This window comes from Diplotaxodon limnothrissa, linkage group LG16, assembly GCF_057381915.1.
Source record: "Diplotaxodon limnothrissa isolate DT_005_m linkage group LG16, D_limnothrissa_male_GT1.1, whole genome shotgun sequence".
Taxonomy (NCBI): domain Eukaryota; kingdom Metazoa; phylum Chordata; class Actinopteri; order Cichliformes; family Cichlidae; genus Diplotaxodon; species Diplotaxodon limnothrissa.
The window spans coordinates 34421307-34445097 of NC_140611.1; the positions used below are offsets into that span (position 1 = coordinate 34421307).

The 23791-nt window shown below is 39.5% G+C and overlaps 1 protein-coding gene across 1 annotated transcript; it reads right to left on the minus strand.

Moving 5' to 3' along the window:
- Positions 1-20024: 20024 nt before the first annotated feature.
- LOC146616575 (uncharacterized) lies at positions 20025-21967 on the minus strand. Its single transcript, XM_085374806.1, has 3 exons — positions 21740-21967; positions 21489-21551; positions 20025-21137 (listed from the first exon to the last, which is right to left on the minus strand). The coding sequence occupies exons 1-3, from the start codon at positions 21839-21841 to the stop codon at positions 20025-20027; spliced, it is 1278 nt and encodes a 425-aa protein (XP_085230932.1). The 5' UTR covers positions 21842-21967.
- Positions 21968-23791: the final 1824 nt, after the last annotated feature.

Sequence of the window (23791 nt, forward strand, 5' to 3'; positions counted from 1 at the left end):
TAATCCAATCCTGTCTGCTGTCAAAAAGCTAAGATAGAGAGGGTCAAAACTTTTCCAAAAATCTTGCAAAAAGAAAGTTATTGTGGCAAGCTGAGGAATCTCAACAACTGAGAACCCACAGAGGTTGAGCCTGTTATTTCACCCCGAGCAGGAAGGGGGCGCTCTTTATTGAACAGGCCACACAGCAACCCCACACATGAACTCACTCACGGTGCAACATCTTCCTCCATCAAAACAACAACTATCAGTGAATTTACACCAGAATATCAACAGGATTGGTTGTAAGAGTAACGTAACAAAAACAAATGCAAATACACAGTTTTACGTCTTAACTGATAACACATGCTTCCGAGGCATGATGGGAGACAACTAGCTGCTACCAATCCACCACATTATGTTGTACCACTGTCTTTGCTTTATGAGATTTTCTCCTAGATTTCAGTCTTAGGACAGTTTAAGTATCTTTGTCATAATGTATCTAATCCGACCTTCTGAAGTTAAAAAGCTTCACAACGTGTTCGCGATGTAGCATAGTTTACCGCAGCAACTGACCTGTTTCAAACTGCGCTTTGTGATAAAGGGAAAACCTGGGTAGAGATGGCTGGATAACTCACGGTGATCTTCTCAGGCAATGTGAGCGTGGATTGTTAACAGCCCCATCCGACAAGTTTTGAAATATAAAGCAAGAAGGAAGATCCTAAATCACCTAAAAATGTAAACAATAAGCTAACAAGTGGACAGCCTATTGACTGTGATTAGAACAGAGCTGTGCAGAACGATAGCTGACATCCATCCAAAGGTAATGTGGTTGAGACATTTCTCTTAAATCCAGAAACATATTCAGTACACACATCTCAGCAGATTTTCTGAAACAGAGGAGGCAGATTGAGCAGCTGCTTCCAATTTTTCTATGAATGAAGTCTGGAAAAACACAACTGATCAATAGGCTGTAATACGAGGAACACACCCTTACTGTAGACAGTCTATACACTCTGTCAACATCTGCCAAGGGTGTGGTTTCCAGTCTTTACAGCCCCAACCTCTTTATATTCATTTTCTCTGTCAATTGCATTCACAAAAACTTAAATAAAAGTTTATTAAAGACATTAAAGATGTCAAACGGCATTACACAAGTTAATGATAATCATCGCCTCCTTGCTTGAAATTCATAGTTTACCTTAAAGGTTTAAAGACTTGGAATGGCTAATGTTCCTGCCAACCAGGTCCACCCACAGCACAAGAAACATTCTCTTTACTTTAGCATTATAGATTTAATAGATTTTCTACGCAAAATAATAGGAACTGCTACTCACCCCATTTACACTCCAGTGTTTTTTAATAGCACATGTCTAATTATAAATAGAAAAATGGGGTCTTTTCACTCCCCATTCTCATGTTGCCGCAGCCCAAAGAGACCGAACTACTGTGCAAGGTTCAGGTCATAGGACAGCTGCAGTGATGACAAAGAAAGGTCTCACGGCTAAGATGCTCTCAGAGGGTTACTAAAAACACATTTGTTAAGTACCTCAGGGCCAAAAAAAAGAAAGAAATCTCCATACAATACTTTGCTAATTCCCGCTTGATTCATGTTTTACAGTTTGGAAAGATAATGAGTCCAAACAGACCAGATTTATGACCAGAGGAAATGGTTTTGAACAGTTCGCAATCAGGTTTTGGACTTCATTAAGAGTGTGAATCCAGAATAGCATGATGAGAGGCTTTCGTATGTGGCTTGATAATGATGCTTGGACAACTGTGGTGCTGAAGAATCTAAGGGTGGCAGGTTGTGGGCTCATACGCTGACTAAACATAAAACTTCCAGGTTTGGTTCAAGTACATGAAGCAGAGCAAAGCACAAAGGGGCTGACTTAATGGAATTTAACTTAGAGGGATGAGACCTGCAGCAACGAGTGCTTGACAAATGAAGAGGGGCTTTTCCCCCCAGATATGATACTGTGACTGTAAATACACAGGACCACATTCGGCAATGGCAGAAAAAAATAAAAAATATTTTACAGTTCAGTCCAATGATATTTCAGTTTTATTTGACATATTCACATCAACAATTTAGAGCATTTAACCATAAAAAGTGTCAAAATCATGTCTGAGATCAGTTTCCAGTCTCTCACATAATCAACAGGACATTGACTCATCAAAAACACGGGCAACATCTGCTTTGGAGATAAAATTTGAAACTTTGCTTATGGACTTTTATGTGCTGAATCCAAATGACAGATGCTTCACTGTGTTTAAAAAAAATCAAATCTGGACTCATCGCTCCATCAGACCTGCTGCCACTGATTTTAGTCCTTCATTGTGAGAATCATTAGTTTAGAGATCAGTGCTTTCCTTTATGTTTACCATTTGATGCCATTTTAGGAATAATAAATTGCAACTGACTGACTCTGTACTAGAAACTGGTGTCGTTCTGCGATGTTTGTTCTCAGCAGTGTTATAGGTCACAATTTCCACTAACAAGCTCAGCTTTGTGCTGACTCATACAAATGAATCACCCACCTGTTAGCCTCTTTCCTACCACCTCTCCACTGTGTGCTTTCCAGACAACTATCACACCAGTCCTAAAATTTCAAGGATGGCAAATGGTTAAAATGTTGAGTGGTGCTTGTGCTGGTTATTGTGTTTACTGTGGTGAAAATAAGACATTGGCTTTTAAAAAAAAGTTCTAAGTTATTTATACAAACGAAATAATAAATAACGAAATAATAAATAACGAAACGAAATAAACGACTTTCAACAAACCAGGAGAAATGTTTGATAGACGCTATCATCTTTTAGGGGACTGTCATCTGACACAGCCCAAGGTGCCACTAGGCTGGGTTTTGGTAGTCTTGGCAGCCCACTAGCCCAACAACAAGCCTCGGTCACTCTGAGCTCAACAGAAAAACAGTAAAAGAAGCTTTAAATGTGCTGCATGTGTGGGAAAAATTGTACACTCGTAAGTCCAGGAAGAAATATCCAGTCTTTTCAAAACGGTGGGGATAAATTCATCAGTGCGTCAAAGGAAATGGAGGAGAAACTTGTTGTGGATGGATGAAGCTTGTTTTCTAAGACGTGGGGTCAAAGTTTCTGACTTACACTCAACAAAAATATAAACGCAACACCTTTGTTACTGCTCCCATTCCCATGGGATGGACGTAGAGACCTAAAATTCATTCCAGATACACAATATAGCCATCCCTCCCAAACAGTGGTCACAAATCAGTCCAAATGTGTGGTAGTGGGCACATCTGCTATATTGAGATAATCCATCCCACCTCACAGGTGTGCCACATCAGGATGCTGATCTGACATCATGAGTAGTGCACAGGTGTACCTCAGACTGCCCACAACAAAAGGCCACCCTGGAATGTGCAGTTTTTTGCGCTATTGGGGGTCTGGGGACCCAGAACCGGTCAGTATCTGGTGTGACCACCATTTGCCTCATGCAGTGCAACACATCGTCGCATGGAGTCTATCAGATTGTCAATTGTGGCCTGTGGAATGTTGGTCCACTCCACTTCAATGGCTGTGCGAGGTTGTTGGATATTCGTGGGAACTGGTACACGCTGTCGTATACGCCGGTCAAGCACATCCCGAACATGCTCAATGGGTGACATGTCCGGTGAGTATGCTGGCCATGCAAGAACTGGGACATTCTCAGCTGCCATCTGCCCTGAACAATGTGAACCATGATTCATCCGTGAAGCGCACACCTCTCCAACATGCCAGACGCCATCGAATGTGAGCATTTGCCCACACAAGTCTGTTACGGCGACGAGCTGGAGTCAGGTCAAGACCCCGATGAGGACGACGGGCATGCAGTTGAGCGTCCCTGAGACGGTTTCTGACAGTTTGTGCAGAAATTGTTTGGTTGTGCAAACCAATTGTTCCAGCAGCTGTCAGGGTGGCTGGTCTCAGACGATCTTGGAGGTGAACCTGCTGGATGTGGAGGTCCTGGGCTGGTGTGGTTACACGAGGTCTGCGGTTGTGAGGCCGGTTGGATGTGCTGCCATATTTTCTGAAACGCCTGTGGAGACGGCTTATGGTTGAGAAATGAACATTCAATGCACGGGCGACAGATCTGGTTGACATTCCTGCTGTCAGCATGCCAATTGCACGCTCCCTCATTGCTTGTGGCATCTGTGGCATTTTGCTGTGAGACAAAACTGCACATTCCAGGGTGGCCTTTTGTTGTGGGCAGTCTGAGGTACACCTGTGCACTACTCATGATGTCAGATCAGCATCCTGATGTGGCACACCTGTGAGGTGGGATGGATTATCTCAATATAGCAGATGTGCCCACTACCACACATTTGGACTAATTTGTGACCACTGTTTGGGAGGGATGGCTATATTGTGTATCTGGAATGAATTTTAGGTCTCTACATCCATCCCATGGGGAATGGGAGCAGTAACAAAGGTGTTGCGTTTATATTTTTGTTGAGTGTAAATAAAGGATCATGTTTTTCTAACCCTACTAACTAAAATTAATAAACCTAAAACCTCTGAAAAATAAGTTGCCAAACAAGTTATGAACCACATGAGCCCCTATGGTTGTAAATATGAATTACTGGCAATCAATTCAGTGTGTAGCTAAGGTCCGAGGACATGCTGTCAAACTCTAAATGGTTAAAAAGAAAAACAAGTAAAGCCTTTCTTAATCCAGTCACCTCTGCCTTCAAATAAATGTGGACTGAAAGACTTCCAAAAGTCAGTTTTCACAAAATCTTCCCAGCTGCAACTCCTTCGTGCCCTAACGTTAGACCTTTAACATTTGTCTAAAGAACTGTGAATAAATATGAAATATCCTGACAAAGTAGTTTAAAACCTTACACATTAACACAACTTTTCCATGGAGACGAAAGCGAGGTGTGTTCTGTTCTGTCTAAATCCGACAGCTGCACTTGGATACTGAGGGAAGTATTAGGAAACTATTAATTGGACATGAGTAGGAGCAAGAACTGTAGGCCAGGAATGGCTCTCAGTGTGACCTTTCACAAAATTACATTTATACACTCAGGGATTGGTTTTCTGCACTTCACTGGACTTTTTCTTGTGAAATATGGGCAGTCAGAGCGAACCCAGCCTTGTGACAGGTATACACAATAACACTGAGTCACTGTGAGGAACAAGCAGATTTTTAGAAGTACTTCCCTTTGTACTTCCCCTGTATTTATAACAACTTCCAAGCACCACATTCCTCACTTCAAGTACACAAAGTGATGTCCTGACAGACACAGAATCATTCGCCAGAACCTTTGTGAAACCCAGTTAAGTGAGTTAAGTAAGACATTTAACATATTAGCCCAATATGTGCCTCATAGATAAAACCTAATAGACTCTTAGTTGAGACAATGAATTAATTAACAAAATCTGCGTGCGTTTGGTATCCTTTAATTTGGATTTTTCAACCTGCATGTTTTGTTTTGCAGTGTCATTTAATCCAAACAAAGTGAAAAATGTAACAAAGCCACATTTTTATAGGGAATAATTGTCTGGTTCCTTCTGGTTAATGTTGTCTCATTGCCTGTTTACCAGCATGCAACTTGGGCTCTTGGTGTTTTTACCCCCTAGATATAAAACAGGATGACTCAGATATCTACCACAGCCTGCTTTTAATGCCCATTCCTCAGCTATATGATATCATTTATGAGATCTGATCAAGTACAATTGGTTAAATGTAGCTTTTGACTGAATTTACTGAAGGAGGGTGTGGGTGGACATCTTTGCCCTGGGCCCCTGTAGACTCTAGGATCACCTCTGCTGCTGCTGAAGGGGGTTTCCAAAACAGTGAGGAAAGAAACCCCAAAAGAATCAAAATTTTTATTAGTTTAAATCATATGTGAGATTTCTTCTATAATACATTTATCAATTTTTCGAGTAAAGTAAAATGATTAGTGAAATTTTAAATGTGACAAACATGCAATATGCTTGTCTCCAACTCATGCTGGAGTCCATTTTACTCTGCTGGCGTGTAGTTTATTATGGTGATGGAATACACTATTTATTATTCTTGTCTAACATGTAATCTGTAATTTTTATGAGGAGGACTTGAAACCATATTAAGGAACAATGTGTGTTCCTCGAAATGGAATTTACTGGGTAAGAAAGCCACAGGGGGCCCTCCTACAAACTTGACTATTTGTTCTGGTCGTTGTGGGGAGATCTGTAACAGTTGGAAGAATTGTAGAGCCCACCTATGGACTGACAGCCCGAGACCAACCGGGCCTTTTAAGGGCTGCTGGGGATCCTTGGCCGTGTTCATATCAAGCACACATGGCCAGGGCAGATACACAACTGCTACACACACTGCATGTCACTAACACAATGCTGTGCCTAGAACATGAGATCACATGTTTAATGTTAGCTGAGCTAAGTCCCATTCCCTCCCTGCTGCAGCCTTTGAGAAGCCTGTCCCAGAAGAATTCTTGCAAAATAATATTAATGATGATGATGATGCAGATGATATTAACAGGAGGCAAGGGGAGGGTGATGGGGGGGGGGGGAGTTGGCAGGTTTAATCACTTCCTTCCATCCCGAGTCTTGCCTGTGTGAATATTGGAGGTGGGGTGCGTGGGAGTCCGGTGTGATTGTCACCTTTTCCCTTTGACTACGGTCCATCTCAAACCGCACAGCTGGACGCACACAGGCCTTCCCATCAGCCAGCAGCTGGGCTTGTCAGCCAATCAGGCACCTGCGTGATTACCAACAGCTGGAAAAGTAAAACAGACTGCTGAGAGGACGGGGTCGAGGGAGGCTCTGTGGTGTGTGGTGGTGATGGTGAGGGAAAGGGGCAGAAAGAGGCAGCTAAAGAAAGAAGGAAGGAAAAAGAGGGAGCATAAACTGAAGGCTTGCTAAGAGAAAAAAAAAGAAAGACAAATGAGCAAAACAGTGACATCTAACAAAGTAGGGCATTGTGGTGTTTTTTTAATATGTTTCTTTATGTTTTCACAAAAATCACATTGTGCTCTCACAGATGTCCTTTATTGCTATGTTGTGGGATAATTATGTGAGGTCACACATTTGAAGGGTGAGGACCCCTCAATATGAAACACATGCATTGGCCTTTTGGGTGTAATAAGTATTTGCTTGAGTTAATAAATTGGTGACAACAACTTGGGCTATGTTCATGGATGCTCAGACATTCTGTCCCTTTTTGAAACCATCATAGTTTCATCTCACTATGCATGAGTCATGCATGCCTTTTACAAGCATGGATAGCACAGGGGTGAACTTCATTTCAAAGGCTATAACCGTGTTCGCCTGTCGCTGCCTGGATGAACTGGAAATAAAAAAACAGCCTGAACTCTGAGTACCCTGAAGAAGCTGATTGCTTTTGCCATCCTCCTGGCTCAGAATGGTCTGAGGCTCAGCGTTTCCCCCCTGATCTCTTGCAAACTTTTGTTTCCTTAAAGTGCATAATAAACATAACACGTCTGCTTCGCTTTCAAGGTCTTAGCCATAACATAGTGAGTGTTTTAACGACACTTCTTTCAATTGTCAGATAAAGGCAGCACTTTCACCTCGCAGCGGCTTTCTGAACTGTCTTGGTTTGATTGTGCTTCCTCTGCTTCAGCTCTGAAATCCTCTGCGGTTATGAGAACATTCATCACTCTCGCTCAAACAGCTTTAAAGCTTTCCAAGGGGAAGGAAGGGGAACCTAGAGTCAAGCCAAGTGAATAATGGGGAGTTTCTTTTCTTTTTAATAATCAATACTATATTTTAGCATATTTCCATGTCCTGCTTTCTGTAACCTAAAAGACAGTTTTGTTTTTTTGATGCTTATTTATTTTTGTTTTTAAGGCTAATTAACTCATAGTACTGTCCAGGCATTTTTGCTTTTTCTGAGCCGTAAGTGACCTTATTTGCAAAGTTATTTGCTGTGCGGTGAATTTGTTGGTCCTTGAAAAGCTGAACTTCTCTCAACTCTAATAGTGAAAGCGACGCAAATCCTTGGATCAGTTTAGCATCACATGACGTCACTTTGTTCCAAGTGAATGAGACATATGTGTGACCCTTCCTTACTGAGCTATGGTTATTTTGATATGCACAGAGCCCATCTCCTTCAGTAGATTTGGCCTGATTACATTCCTGGGGAGGTATCACAGAATAAGTGAAAGAAAAGTTCTCTAATCTTTAATTGCCCGGATGGTTATAAAGAAATTAAGTAGAAGGGTTATTTATTTTTATTTTTGTTAAAAAGGCGTCTTAGCACAATCTGAAAAGCTATTTTGACCTTTTGAACTTCAGCTGTTAAGATGCCTCCCAACACTGAGAGCGCTCCTGAACAGCTTTCCACCCTAAATCAACTGGACAGCATCTCTGACTTACATGCAGACATACTTCAGGTGTTTCGAACAATGACGGCAAAGGCTCCAAAGTAACGCAGACGATGAAATACTGACGCTTCCTGTCATCGTTTCCTTTAAGTCAAGGCGCTTGAAGGGTTAAACCTTTCAAGCCTAGAAAAATCCAGTATAGGGGTGAGATGAAAGCTGCGGAGAGGAAAAAGACACAGTGGCAGGACAGCAGCCGTTTTTCCTGTATGCATGTAGTCTGGATGTAAACACAGCTGCTGGTTAGGAACTCATGCATGGCCCGTATACTATCTAGGTGTAAGAAATGAACTTTGCCCCGGCAATGAGCCCACTCCTGCTGCAAAAATGAATTCCAAGTCATGCCAAGGGGACGGGCTTTGCGTATGAGGCAATCACTTATGTCTGCTTTGCCTTTGTTTTTCCCCAACCCACGCCTTGGCTCACATGTATTATTCTTATATATTCTTTCAATCCCCACAGCACGCCACCCAGATCAGACCATCTGGCCTTTAAGCATAGAATGAACAAAGCAAGACCATTAGTGAAGGAGAGAAAACAAGGGGGGCGAGTAGGGCTTTGCAATTTTAAAGACAGTCCTAATGCCACTCTGTGTTTTTACTGTGGAGTGTACCACGGGTGAATGCTTTAAATCAGGTAACTTTTCAGCAGCATTAAGGGATGACATCATTGCTTTTGAAAAGAATGACTCACTGGCTAAGAGTTCACCACCATTACCCCCCCTCAGTATCCCAACCCTCCAAGCAGAAGCATGGCATAACACATGCGTTTTTCTGCTTACTGTAGACGGTGTGTGAAGTAGACATGCAAGTAATGGCGATAAAGCGGAGAATGACTCAGAAGAAAAAGGCACAAAAGCAGGGGCAGGAAACAACAATAAAGACAAGAGAGATAAGGAGGAGGTAGTTAGAGGAAGGAAGGGTGGAAAATGGCTCCGAAAGGTGTAATAATAAAAAATATAAGAGGGCAAAAGCTAAGAGGAAAGATGAAAGAGTGGTCAGTAGGTTTTCCCACGACGCTTCGACTCTTAAAACCTGAGAAAGAAAACTGTGTGAAGCTGGAGGAACATGAGGGCAGCTCTCAGCAAGATCCGGTATATCAAAACAGCAAGGACGGCATAACATCCAAAACAAATCCAGCACACAATCCTGCTGCAACATTTAAAGCAAAAGAGAGCCGGATCAAGAGAATGGATGGTTACCACAGATTGGTAATCCCTCAGAAGTTTCATAAATGTTTTGGTTTTCGGTTTATTGTGTCTTTTTGGCTGCCGCTCCGTTTGCTTCGTATTGTTTTGTGAAGGAAGATGCTGAGCAAAGACCAACACTAATCCGAAAACACAAGATGTTTCACGGGAAATTAAATAATGTGGCCACTCCGTGCTCACCTTCCCAGAAATCCGGGTTTATCTTGTGTTGAATTCACAAGAGCATAACAGTGCTGGTAGAAACCTGTGCTTGATGTGAATAAATAAATAGCTGATTAGTTTAGCTCAGCCAGTAACGGAAAATCCCCGATCCCCAAAAGACTGCAGTGTACAAGGGGAGTCTAACATTGCTTATGATTGATTATGGAAAAATAATAATAGCCCAAAAATTTTTTATGGATACTGATGGAAAAGCAACGTGTTTTGCAAGCGATGCCTGCACACTCCCATGAGTACACGTCAGTTGTGTGCGAGACTGAGGCTTCGAGCTTAATAAGAGGCGTGAATTTAAAGCACATTTATTTTTATTTGGTGTCACCCACAACTTAGCAAGTTTTCCATTTTAAGCAACTGCATTGTTTATTCATTCAAGCTTTTTGAGGCATGCGCAAGTTTACTGGTGGTGGTAGGGTTACATAAATTTTGTCAATTTCTTCTTTTTTTTTTTACAAATTTTATCCAGGAAAATATGACTCAGATTGAAAAATCTGCTCTGCAAAAGTGCCCTGGTAACGGCAGACAGCAGTAAGCACAAATGTACACAGCAAAAACACACGAGATGAAGAGTAAAATACAAAATCACACACATCTTAACTGAGCAAACTTAAAACAACACAATCAGTAACTGTTACTGTCATCGCGCCAAGCAGGATCAGCAATGTTCAGGCATGATGGTTTGAGCCTGGAGTAAACTGCCTCCAGGTTATTTAAAATGACCTTTAATTCGTTCTTACATTTGTCAACAGCTCTCTAACATTATTTGATTTCGCAGTTCATTCCAAGTGTAGGGAGTGGCATATTTTCTCCACTCATTACAAGCTTTTGGGATAGTTGGAAAGAACGTAACTTGGGAACAAAGACTGTAAGTTCCCATACTTTAGTGGATGTTGGTCAGTTAGTGATATGAGAGACTCTAGAATAGACTGAAGTATAACAAGAGCATGCAATGTGCAGTAGTAGAAAAGATCTGGAAGGTTTATAAGTAATCTCAGTGGTCCATCTTGCATAATACTTGATGTAATACGTGATGCGCATGCATACAAATGCCATCACCATAATCCTTTGGGATCCTTATAAATAATGAATATGGTAGTAAATAAGTGGTAGCAAATATTCTCCTTTTGTGTCAATAGAAGGTGGAACTTGAATTTTGTTTTAAGCTCATTTTCTTGACTAGTTGCTGATAAAAAAAAAGAAGGAGCGAGTCACTGATTAAAATGATTTGTGTTGGGACTCTAACGCCGTCTCAGGGCTCTCATCTAGGTTCAGCTCATGTTTCAGAAGTGAACTTGGTAAATATGTTTTTGCAAAGTGCAATTAAAAGAAAAAATATCCAAATAAAACTGGAAGTTGGTGTTCAGCCAGTCTAAAAACCACCCACTTTGTGGCAGTTTGCAGTAGAAGCATTGCAAAGTGGCACAAGGTGGTGCCTCCTTCCTTTTTTGTTGCAGAGAGCTCAGAATTGTACATGGAACAGGCAGAGATTCTCAGAAATCCCTAGCGACTGTAAACCTGCATAATATCATCAATGAAGTACTCTATACAGAACCACCAGCATGGAAATGTCCATTCCCATGTCCAACAACTGTCTAACCTAACAAGATATCCTGGGCTAACACTATGTATGCTACTATAGCCACACAGCAGTGCTAGCATGGGTGTATTGGTTAGTCCACTGATGTTAAAAAATCAAACTGGGCACGCTGAATGGTTAATTTTTTCATTTTAGCAATCAGTTTGTCTGGGCTTTTGAGATCTTTAACACAATGACTGACTACCAACCAGTAATAATCCCTTTTAATTTTCCTTGCTAGCAAATTTAAGCCAACGTGCCAATATTGAAATCTGAGAAGAAGAACATGTGATATCAGATAAACTGCGTTTATAGGATCCTTAGTTTAGCTGTTGACTCAAGAGTGTTTTTTTTACTCTAGTGAATACTAATAGTAATTACTGCACATATTCTTCTGGGGCGGAAGTGGGTTGCAAAGCAGTTTTCAGAAGTGCAGCAACTGGGGACGAGATAAAGAAGCTTAAGTGAAATATTCTATACGAGATTTGTCAATTTAAATATGAACCCAAAGCATCAGCTGATGTGATCATGCACTCAGATCTGCGGCAATGCGACTGAGCTCAACTTCACGGGCTGCCTGAACTATTGCGTGTTCGATAAAAAACATTCGTGCGCAAACATGCTGGCAAACAAAACACTGAAACTAACTGGAGCTCTGCCCTTTTAAGATTTATATAGTTAGAGCATATGCTCAAGACACACAGCATGAGAAGATAGGATCGTTTTACCAAGAAAGGCCAGGATAGGTGAGAAGGAGTACAGGACCCACAGTAAAATTAATGGGGTAGAAATTCATTCAGGGCCGCAAGTTTGACCTAGAGTTAACCTCTTAACTCCGAAGGCCTCCCACTAGATGAACAACACTAATTTAGAGCTACGATTACTCATGGTTAAGAGAGATGCTAAGACATAATTGACTGTGGTGAAACACAATATGAATAGATTGTTTTATTATAGCAGCTGGCAGAAAGTAAGGGCAATAAGGGTTGAATGACTAAGCCTCTTGAGCTGAGATTAGGCCTCCATCTCCTCATCCTTGTCATGGATGTAAATTACTCTGCTCCCACATTAAGGGAGGCTTGTGTAATTGCTCATCTTATTCAGCGGGTGAGGTGGGATAAAATGTTCATGTTGGCCAAAAGTTAAAGAAGTGAGCATGTGTTCCTGAGAGCAGGCAGCATGTGGTTTGTGGTAACTCTGATGGGGAACATTATCTGTTTGTGCCAGCTCCACATTTCTCAACATAAAGTTTGGGTTTCGAGTTACCAGAAAAGGTGAGAAGGGTTTTTGTAATTCAATGCCCCTGGACTCGGTCCACATATTTGAAGTAACCTACACTGCTCACGTTTAATCCTTCTCAGTTAAGATTGTAATAAACGGCCTTGGCTTGCATCACTTTAGTCAATCAAGTTTATTGCCACAAAGGTTCATGATGAGGATAGCAAAAACGTAATAATATGGTCTGCAGCAAATGATTTAGAAACATAGTGCGGCCAAAGATCTTATGCTTTAACTCATCCGATTTCTGTCAAATGTAACAGATATTCAGTCAAATCACTCATCATTCATATCGCCTGGAATCTGTTCACTATTATCCCACACAACAAAATATATTTACCATGTATCACACTTTTATTTTCACAGTGTAATTATTTAATATTTAACAGTGCAAACTAAGATGCAGTACTGTGTTATCTTACATATAGTGGAGCCCCAGGGGCTCCGGTTTCTTCCACAGTCAAAAACATGCAAGGTTAATTCTCCTGTCACCTTCCCCATGATGGGGGCACTGGTTTGTGAGTGGTATATTTTATTCTCATATGACGACTGCTTCAGAAAATGAATAACTGTATTTACATAACGTCAAATTATTGCTCTGACATCCATGTAAATATCATATATCTGTGTGATATGATGATGATCTTAAGTGAGAATTCAGCTACTACAGAAAAACATGTCCTATCATTAGGTCTGTGTCCTGCTGGTCAGGTTTTCTCCATGTGGCCTGAATGTAGACACTTAATCCAGCTGAACGACTTCTTTCTCAGTTTGTACTTGCACTCGGGACCAGCAGAGTCAACCATGTGTTAGCTGGATTGCTTTGAAAGCTATAGCAACCAAGTAATCTAAATATAGCCCAATAACACGCTTTAAAATAAAGAAAGATGCTGTATGTGGTGCTTTGCAAAATACTATGGGGCGCCGTTTGTAAACTGAAACATGCCGAAATTAACAGCAACATTTTTCCACATTTAGCTCTAAATCTTACAAAAACATGTTTTTTCGAGTCATTTTTTACAACATTTAGTATAATATTTGTAACTTTTCATATTTAAAACAGGATTTTAAATGTTAAATCTAAATGCTAAATGTTAAATGTAAATATTATATTTAAATGTAAATGTTAAATGTTAAATGTAAATATTATATTTAAATCTAAATGTTAAATGTTAAATCTAAATGTTATATATAAATCTAAATGTTAAATGTTAAATCTAAATGTTATATATAAATCTAAATGTTAAATGTTAAATCTAAATATTATATATAAATCTAAATGTTAAATGTTAAATCTAAATGTTATATATAAATCTAAATGTTAAATGTTAAATCTAAATGTTATATATAAATCTAAATGTTAAATGTTAAATCTAAATGTTACGGGAAACTAAATATTTAGCTAATATGCAAATTTATTGTACGGGTCAACGGAAATACCAAAATAAAAGCTTCAAGAAAACCTCCCGCGCTAAAGTGTGCCGGTCGCGGTCAGGCTCTGTGTTTGCGCTCCTCTTACGGTCACTTTTGACTGCCATGAGCTGCTTCGACTATTCCCTACCAGCATGTCCAGCGATTTAGCTGAAAACATTGGAAGAGCCGTTTTGTCGGCCATCCAACGATTCAGCGGTAATGCACCCTCGACCTCACAAACGCCGCAGCACTTGGTAAGTTTATTGTATAGCATTTTGGACGGGTTGATAGCAGTGTTAGCAAAACTAGCAAAGCTAAATTACTTAGCTAGTCCTCAATTATTTCATTTGGTAGGCAGCAGACAGAGATCGAACATCATACAACTCTATTTATTTATTTGGTAGGTAGGTAACAGTCGTTCTTGATGTAAATGTTTCCTTAGGAATCCAGCAATGCACCTGGACCAAGTAGACCTGCCGTCTCCACTGGGATACCATACTGCTCGGTAGGCCTTCTTACACATATCATTTAATTCATTTATCATGAAATTTCCCCTTGTGGGACTAATAAAGGTATGTTATCTTATCTTAGCTGACTGGTTTTGATATACAGTCAGGTTCATAAGTAGTTGGATACAGACACATTTTCTAATGTTGCTTCTGTACATTACCAGAATGAATTAAAAATGAAACTACTCCAATGCAGTTGAAGTGCAGACTTTAAGTTTTAATTCAGTGGGTTGGACTAAATGAATGCATAAAAATGTGAGAGGGAAAAATTAATTTGTAAACTCAATCCTATCATTTCAGAGGCTCTAAAGTAATTAGACAAATTAAATAACTGAAAATAAAATGATAATTTCTATTACTTTATTCAAAACCCTTTGTTGGCAATGACAGCCTGAAGTCTTGAAGTCATGGACACCACCAGATGCTGGCATTCCTCCTTACTAAGGCTCTGCCAGGCCTTTACTGCATTGGCTTTCAGTTGCTGTTTGTTTGTGGGCCTTTCTGTCCTAAATTTAGTCTTCAACAACTGAAATGTATGCTCAATTGGGTTAAAATCCAGTGACTGACTTGGCCATTCAAGAATATTCTATTTCTTTACTTTATTAAAGTCATGGGGTGCTTGGACTGTATGTTTTGGGTCATCTTCCATCTTTATTATTAAATGCTGCCCAATCAATGTGACTACTTTTAGCTGGACTTAAGCAGACAAGTATGTATCTGAACACATTCAGCTGCTTCAGTCCCGTGTCACATATTCAGTAAACACTACCAGTGCCACTGGCAGCCATGCACGCCCAAACCATCACACTGCCTCTGCCATGTTTTACAGATGATGTGGTATGCTTTGGATCATGAGTCGTTCCACCCTTCTCCATACTTTTTTCTTGCCATCATTCTGGTAGAGGTTGATCTTGGTTTTATCTGTCCAAAGAATGTTTTTCCAAAATTTAGCTGGCTTTTACTAGATGTTTTGTTAAGTCCATTCTAGCCTTTCTATTCTTGAAACCAAATGTTTCTAGCAGTTTTCTTTGGGGTGGCCAAGAAGTTGGCTCGATTTGTTCCACCACCTGCCTCTATATAATGGCAGGGATACAAAAACCTGCACAGGTAAACATTTTATATTGCAGTGCAGAAATATTTATTGTCTAAAAAGTGAGTCTGTTCCCTTAACATAATTTTATTAATTGTATTAATTAATATTGCAATTTCAGCAGGTGTAAACAGTTTTTAGTGCAGCCATGTGCCTCTGTGTTACCAGTGATTTGGTGCAACTGTATTTGATTTTATGTAGAACATGCTTTCTTTTCCCTCAGGAGGAACCAGAAGAGCTGTCTGATAGTGACTTTGAAAGTCCAGTCTGCCGGAGAAGACGAGGTATGTGATGTGAATGAAAACCTAGTGAGGTTCTAAGCTCGATGACCAGTTAGATTTTGTTACTGCAGTGCGTAATAATTCCTGGGGGGTTTGTTTGATGAGAGCATCGTTAATTTGTCCGATTGGGGCGATCGTGGCTCAAGAGTTGGGAGTTTGCCTTGTAATCGGAAGGTTGCCGGTTCGAGCCCCGGCTCGGACAGTCTCGGTCGTTGTGTCCTTGGGCAAGACACTTCACCTACCGCCTACTGGTGTTGGCCAGAAGGGCCGATGGCGCGATATGGCAGCCTCGCCTCTGTCAGTCTGCCCCAGGGCAGCTGTGGCTACAACTGTAGCTTGCCTTCACCAGTGTGTGAATGGGTGGATGACTGGGTGTGTAAAGCGCTTTGGGGTCCTTAGGGGGGACTAGTAAAAGTGCTATACAAATACAGGCCATTTACCATTTTAATGTTTACGAATTATCACAGGTGATTACAGCCAAGGAGGAATATGTGCCCAACTTTCACTTAAACTAATATAAGGATATATAAAGGCTGTTAACATTATGAAGCAAGTCATGCTGACCTTCTTTCCTTTGTTCAGTGCATCATGCGTTGTCTACAACACCAGGTGAAAGTGAGGCCAAGCATCAGGAAACAGAGAGCTGCATTCAAGAGTGAAAATGAGGGACAGGCAGAGGGACAGCAGATGTTTCCATATAATGTGGCAGAATTTGTGTAAGCTGTTGTCTAGGGGTTAAAGAAATCCTTCATTTTAGATGTTGTTTAGGATATTGTTTTGATGCAAGTTTCCAATTTGCATGTTTGGGGTTTTTTTTGCTGAATGACTGCAACTTTAGGATTTACATTTAATTTTTTTTTTTTTTTTTTTTAATGATGTAGTGTGAGAAATTCTTCAAGGCTGACATGTTTTATGATTTCTAATATCTCTTATCTACTTAGCCCTATTTTTCTGGAGGAAGATGAAGCTCTTGAAGAGGCAATTCAGCGTAGCCTCCTAGAAGAGTGATAGACAGAGTGAAGTTCATATTTCAAGGTAAGATTTGAAAGTAACCTTTGATAATTGAATATTTTATTTGCATCTTTACTTGCATCATTTTTTTGCAGTTACACAATTACAAAGGTAATTGCTCATTTCTGACTAATTTAATATGGACTATCACAACATAATTATATGTTGTAACTCTGTGCACTTGAGTCAAATGTACAGCAAATTTCCATTTTTCCCCAAGATCTGTTTGTCATTGTCCCTTTTTTATATAGGTCTTTTAAGAAGCTCAGCAAAGAAGAAATTGAAGGTCTTCTTAGAGCTCATAGTGAGAAAGTCATTACACCAGGAACAAGACAACTCCATATCAGTCGAGCCAATGTGTGGTCGACTGCTTTGCGTCAGTTCAAGAGACCCAAGTTTGCAGAAAGTTGTGAGATGCTTTATGTCACATTTGCAAGCGATGAACATGATACAGAGGAAGATGCTGCTGACCTTGGGGGGCCAAGGCGGGAGTTTTTCCGTTTACTGGTGAAGGCCATCTTTCAGGACAGTGGTGCTTTTGAAGGTAATAGGATTTCACAGTCAAACTAACTAACTTACTTACTTACTCAAGGCCTAAAGGCTTGTTGACGACACTCGTTTTTATAATGTTACAAACGCAACAACCACCTGATCTGAACATTGTTTGACAGAACATTAACAAGTTAATAAATGACTACAGATAATAAATCTGTTATGTTCTGTGTGTCTGAAACAGTAAAAAAAAAAAAAAAAGTAATACATTTTTGTCTGTCAATCTCAAGATATCAGTTTGGGGTCTGTACAGAATATACTTTTTTGTGTGTTATTTTTCAGCTACACCAAATGGATGCACACTGAAATTTAACATCCTACACTTGCAAAATGGAGTATATCGAACCATTGGCAGGATGTTGTCCACGATAATAGTGCAAGGTGGAGAAGCACCTGCCTTTCTCTCTCCACATGTAGTAGACTACATTGTGTCAGGAGACATTCTTCAAGTACACCTAACACCGGATGATATAGGTGACCCTGAGTTAAGAGAGAATCTGAAAAAGGTGAATTGCAATATTATAACAAGAATATTGTAATATTTCCTATATTCACAAGTCTTCTGGTCTTCTTTTATAATATATAATAAATACACTTTTGGTTATTAGAGGCAATTCCATGTATTATATTTTCAATTTGTTTCCTTTTTGTTAAAAAAAAAAAATATTGGTGAAATACAGCCAAATAAACCAAAACAAAAACGTTTCGAGTCCAATTAAAATGAACCATCTGCAGTATTTGTGTACACTGGTAAAAAACAAACATTTAAAGTGTTTTTCTTAAATATTTAGGTTGTAAATGCAACAACTCAACATGATTTGGAGGAAGCAGTCAGCTGCTGCGACTCATGGCGATATCAAGTTGAAGGTCTTCCACTCACAGTCACCATGGCCAATAAAGATCTGTTTGTGAAAAATGCAGCTCTATACCTTGCAGTTCTGCAACGGCAAAGCTGTTTCGATCAACTAACTGATGGCTTGTCCTACTATGGAGTGAGAGTTATATTTTTTCTGTATCAATTGGTCATTATTTTATAATCATTTAGAGTGAGCTACTTTTTATATTTAAAACTGGAATTTAACCATTATTTAAACTTTTCTGTCTAGATTTTATCACTCCTGAGAGAGAACCCCAGTTTGCGTGTTCTGCTTGACCTATCGGGGGAGGACAAAGATCTGACAGCCAGTTTAATTGCTGGGGTTCTCAGGCCAAGCTATTCTGTCCTTGGGAGCAACAGAAGAGTTAGAGAGGAGCTGATGGTGGTCAAATTTCGGGAATTTCTCCAGTGTGTCGAAAGTAAGCAGAAATTCACATAATGTAGTCTGGCCATGAAACAATTCGGGACACTAAAGTAAAACTTTGTCTTTTTATGTCACATGCGCGCACACAAAACAGGAATAAAGATGTATGATAGCTTACAACTGACAAGCAAGGCAAAGACAGAACCGCTGTATTTTTTATAAAAACATTAGCCATCATTTAGTTGTTAGCTCAAGCTTTAACTATTTTAGTGTCCCCAGGTTAACGGTGGTTTTTCTGTTTTTAGATGAAGAGCTGAGAGACTCACTTGGAGAAAGGACTCTTACCAAGGATGAAGAGGCATTTGTGAAGGCTTTGAGGCCTGGTCACATCTTGGCTTTTGCCACCGGGAGCAGCAAGGTTCCAGCCATAGGTTTTCAACCAGCTCCTAAAATAACATTCATTCACGATGAAAGCAAACATCTCCCGATTGCACACACATGTGCAAATGAGCTTCAGCTTTTTGTGAATGAAACAACAATGGCTGATGATGATGCTTTTCATTACTGCTTCTTAGTAGCACTCATGAATGGAGCTTTATTCAGCACCATCTAAACATGTTCCAAAAAAAGTGAAATTAAAATGGTGGGTTTGTTAACTCTAATCCTGTTCATTAATTGTAGTTTCAAGTAACTTTGCTTCATACAAGATAGTTGAAATAAATTCTGACTGCATTTAATGTTGAAATGTAATAATTTTCAAAGCTTCAATAGATTTATAAAAATGCTAACTCTGTATTTTCAACGACAAATCAATAAAGTCACTGGTGTAATACAATAATTTTATTAAGCTTTTCTTTTTTAAACAAGGACACTTCAAAACAGTTTATGCACAGAGTATACTAAACATGCTTTGTAGAACAAGCCAGGATTACTTAGACATCTAACAGCAACATTTATTAAGACTTGCAACTTTACAATGATTAAAACAATACTGTAGATAATCTTGTGAATTGATTTAAAGACTGACTGTTCAGTGTTGATAATTTTCACTGTTATACTGTATTACAGTGTGAATTTGATCTTTACTTCAATCTGAATAACTGGTTTTACCCATAAACTAAAAGTGGTTGTAGCCTTCTGAATAGCCTATGAGTCACTGTCAGTCATTAACTCTGAGTCCTTATGTGGCAGGAGGCATCACTGCTAGAGGGGAGGGGCTTCTGCAGTAGTACAAAAACTGCATTTGCTGTACAGCATTTAAGAATATTAAGTGTCATCACTCTTTAGAACATCACTGGTATCCTGTGGTTGAGATCACACATTTACAAGTTTGTTAAAAATATACTGCTGTGTTCGTTGAAACAATGTTTTACCATTATTGTTGTCTTCTTCAAAAGGGTGAATGCTTGTATATAGCTCTTGTAAATCGCTGTCATTTAATGGGACAAACCTACTTTCAGAGTTTGACAAGGAGGGTATGGAGACCTCTGCTGTAGAAAGTTCTGGGTTGTGACGATGAGACACATGAGTTCCGCAGGCAAAAAGCTGGATGGGAGTTCTATTACCTTCAGTGGAAACAGAGTGATTGTTATATCCAGCTTTGAATTCCTTCAAAGTGCGGTTGATTCGTGGTAGAAACACATAATGAAGGCAAAATAGGTCTGTTGCATTTTCTAAGTCTAGGATACCAAGTGATTCCAATTCATAAAATATAGGTGCATAAATGCGGCTACAGTTGTTGTTTAAGTCTCGGTTGAAACGCTCAATCCTCTGGTTGTGCACAGAACTTCCCATTAAGACAGAGCTTTCACCCCTGCTTGCTCGCATGTCCTCCCAAATCTGAGCATTCTCTCCTCCGTGATCAGTCCTGATATGCAGGGGTCTGCCAAATTGTCCAACAGCTGCAGTAAAGAGGGCTTTCACAGTCTCAGCTCGATTATTGCTGGAGCACCGAAGAAACATCAACATCCTGCTGTATCCATCTATTGCACCATGAACAACAAACTTCCAACGAATCAGTTTGTGATTTCCATCTATGTGCCATATGAAATTTGGATGAGGCACAGAATATACTCGCCGAGCAACTGCAGTTCTTCTCCTGGATAGAACACCAGCCGAGTCCACCCTCCGCAGTGACTTTCTTACGCGCCATCTTTGAACCACTATGTTTTTGGAACGCAGATGACCCATCAGCATCACTTCTCCAACATTTGGATGTTCAGTTTTTATCTGGGACACTATCTGATCTAACTCATGGTCACTGATTACATTGAATTTTGACTCTGAGATATTATAGTCTTGCAGTAACTTATACAGAGTGGGCCTGGAGATGGAAAGGATAGATGCAGCTTCAGTAAAAGATGTTTTCAGGGAAAGAACATTTTCCAATTCCTCTTTGGAAATCTGAAGCCTTCCTTGGTAACCATCCTAGAACACGGCACAGAAAATCTCAATGAGCACAATTCTATAACAAAAGATGGGTAATTTGAGGCAATTGTACTGTGACAGATTAGCTAGAGTAATATTTTATCAATAGTTTTAAAATATGAAAGTGAGCAATCAAAAGACACTTCAGAGCAAAAACAGTAATAAAATATGACGTAAAACTTGTGAATGTTGTTGGTGGTGATGTGACACTGCTAGTGATGGACCCCTAAGAAGATGAAATGTATGTAGAATCAGAATCATTACTTTGACAGGATTTAATTTAAGGTGACATACTACACCAAAGAAAAAACAGAAATTAGTCAGCTAAATGATATGTGTAAGAAGGCCTACCGAGCAGTATGGTATCCCAGTGGAGACGGCAGGTCTACTTGGTCCAGGTGCATTGCTGGATTCCTAAGGAAACATTTACATCAAGAACGACTGTTACCTACCTACCAAATAAATAAATAGAGTTGTATGATGTTCGATCTCTGTCTGCTGCCTACCAAATGAAATAATTGAGGACTAGCTAAGTAATTTAGCTTTGCTAGTTTTGCTAACACTGCTATCAACCCGTCCAAAATGCTATACAATAAACTTACCAAGTGCTGCGGCGTTTGTGAGGTCGAGGGTGCATTACCGCTGAATCGTTGGATGGCCGACAAAACGGCTCTTCCAATGTTTTCAGCTAAATCGCTGGACATGCTGGTAGGGAATAGTCGAAGCAGCTCATGGCAGTCAAAAGTGACCGTAAGAGGAGCGCAAACACAGAACCTGACCGCGACCGGCACACTTTAGCGCGGGAGGTTTTCTTGAAGCTTTTATTTTGGTATTTCCGTTGACCCGTACAATAAATTTGCATATTAGCTAAATATTTAGTTTCCCGTAACATTTAGATTTAACTTTTAACATTTAGATTTATATATAACATTTAGATTTAACATTTAACATTTAGATTTAACATTTAACATTTAGATTTATATATAATATTTAGATTTAACATTTAACATTTAGATTTATATATAATATTTACATTTAACATTTAACATTTACATTTAAATATAATATTTACATTTAACATTTAACATTTACATTTAAATATAATATTTACATTTAACATTTAGCATTTAGATTTAACATTTAACATTTAGATTTAACATTTAGCATTTAGATTTAACATTTAAAATCCTGTTTTAAATATGAAAAGTTACAAATATTTTACTAAATGTTGTAAAAAATGACTCGAAAAAACATGTTTTTGTAAGATTTAGAGCTAAATGTGGAAAAATGTTGCTGTTAATTTCGGCATGTTTCAGTTTACAAACGGCGCCCCATAAAATACACATCTGGATCCTTATGATTTCTCCAAAGCAAACATTACACAGTTCAAAACAGTGACATCATCAGCAGTGAGTATCCAAACGGTTTAGGGCTTCATCTTTTAGTGTTCCAGTTCAAGTCAGTCTGAATGAAATATATAACAGTCCTAATGCCCCAAACCACAATCCATTTCCCAAGTACTAGAGTGAGGGTTATGCAGTCAAAGTACTTAATTTCTGATTTATTCATCTTGGGAACATTGTGTTAGTCTGTACACAGGGTTGTATGAAGAAAAAAAAAGTATAAAAAGGAATATTTTGTTTGCTTGCCGGGAGATGTGCTTACCACTTTAAATTTAGTGTGGTTAAACGCTCTCTTGTGCCATTCTGTTATGATAAGTGGTGCTGAAAAGCATTATTGGCATCCAGAGGCTTTTAAAAGCACCCTGAATCACCACTGGTTAGCATACGTATTAAAATAGGTCACGACAGTGATAGGGGAGTTGAACTCATCAGAAAAATGCTGCCTTTCTACCCCCTCAAAGGACATATTGGTTTGGTTTCACAAGTGCGTAAAGCAATGAGGAGAATACAATCTGTAATTGTTCTGTCAGTTTTATTTGTAAGCAGCTAACCAGGACTGAGTTGGCTGCACTTTCTGTTATCTAATATCCTTTATGGGCACATCAGATGATGAAATCTTAAAATTGTAGAATTCTGGTTACAGCACAGTTCAGAGTGGGGGAGCTGCCACCAACATGGTCGGACCGTCTATTTGACGAGAGAACTCTGGGCTAATGGAGTTGAGACTCTTCCTGCTGTTGGTTAATAAGACTTCTCTGCTTAAAACCTACCTAATACAGCAAATAAGAAACAAAACAAAACAGTAACCCTTTAGTGACTAGTAAAACTTGTGATTGCCTCAAATTTTTTCACACTTGGCGACTGATTGGAAGTAGCTGTGGTGACCACCTGTTTGCCCAGAAGGCAAAACACCAAGTCAGACTGACTTTATTCACTCTCACACAGATTTGTAAAGGTTTGCATATAATCACCATCGAATTTATAAACACAGACAGATGCCAACACGTTCCAGTCAGCTGGAGTCAGTCTGTGACTTTGAGTGCTACTTGTCTGTGGTGTGTCTCATTGCATCAAGGCGCTCGACTCAAGTGGCTGTTTTCTGGTTATGTACTAAATGCTTTGGTTTGCCATTAAATTGATGTCCTTCAACAACTACATCACCATTTGTGGATGAGTTTCTGTTTTTAAATCGTTGAATGCATCTTGTTAATATGAATTTCTGTGTATGAAGACTGCAGCAGATATGAAGTT

Coding starts and splice junctions, on each gene's coding strand:
- LOC146616575 (XM_085374806.1), bottom strand. CDS start 21,841: ATGTCCAGCGATTTAGCTGAAAACATTGGAAGAGCCGTTTTGTCGGCC. Junction 21,552..21,739: donor CACAAACGCCGCAGCACTTG/GTAAGTTTATTG, acceptor ATGTTTCCTTAG/GAATCCAGCAATGCACCTGG. Junction 21,138..21,488: donor CTGGGATACCATACTGCTCG/GTAGGCCTTCTT, acceptor GCCGTGTTCTAG/GATGGTTACCAAGGAAGGCT.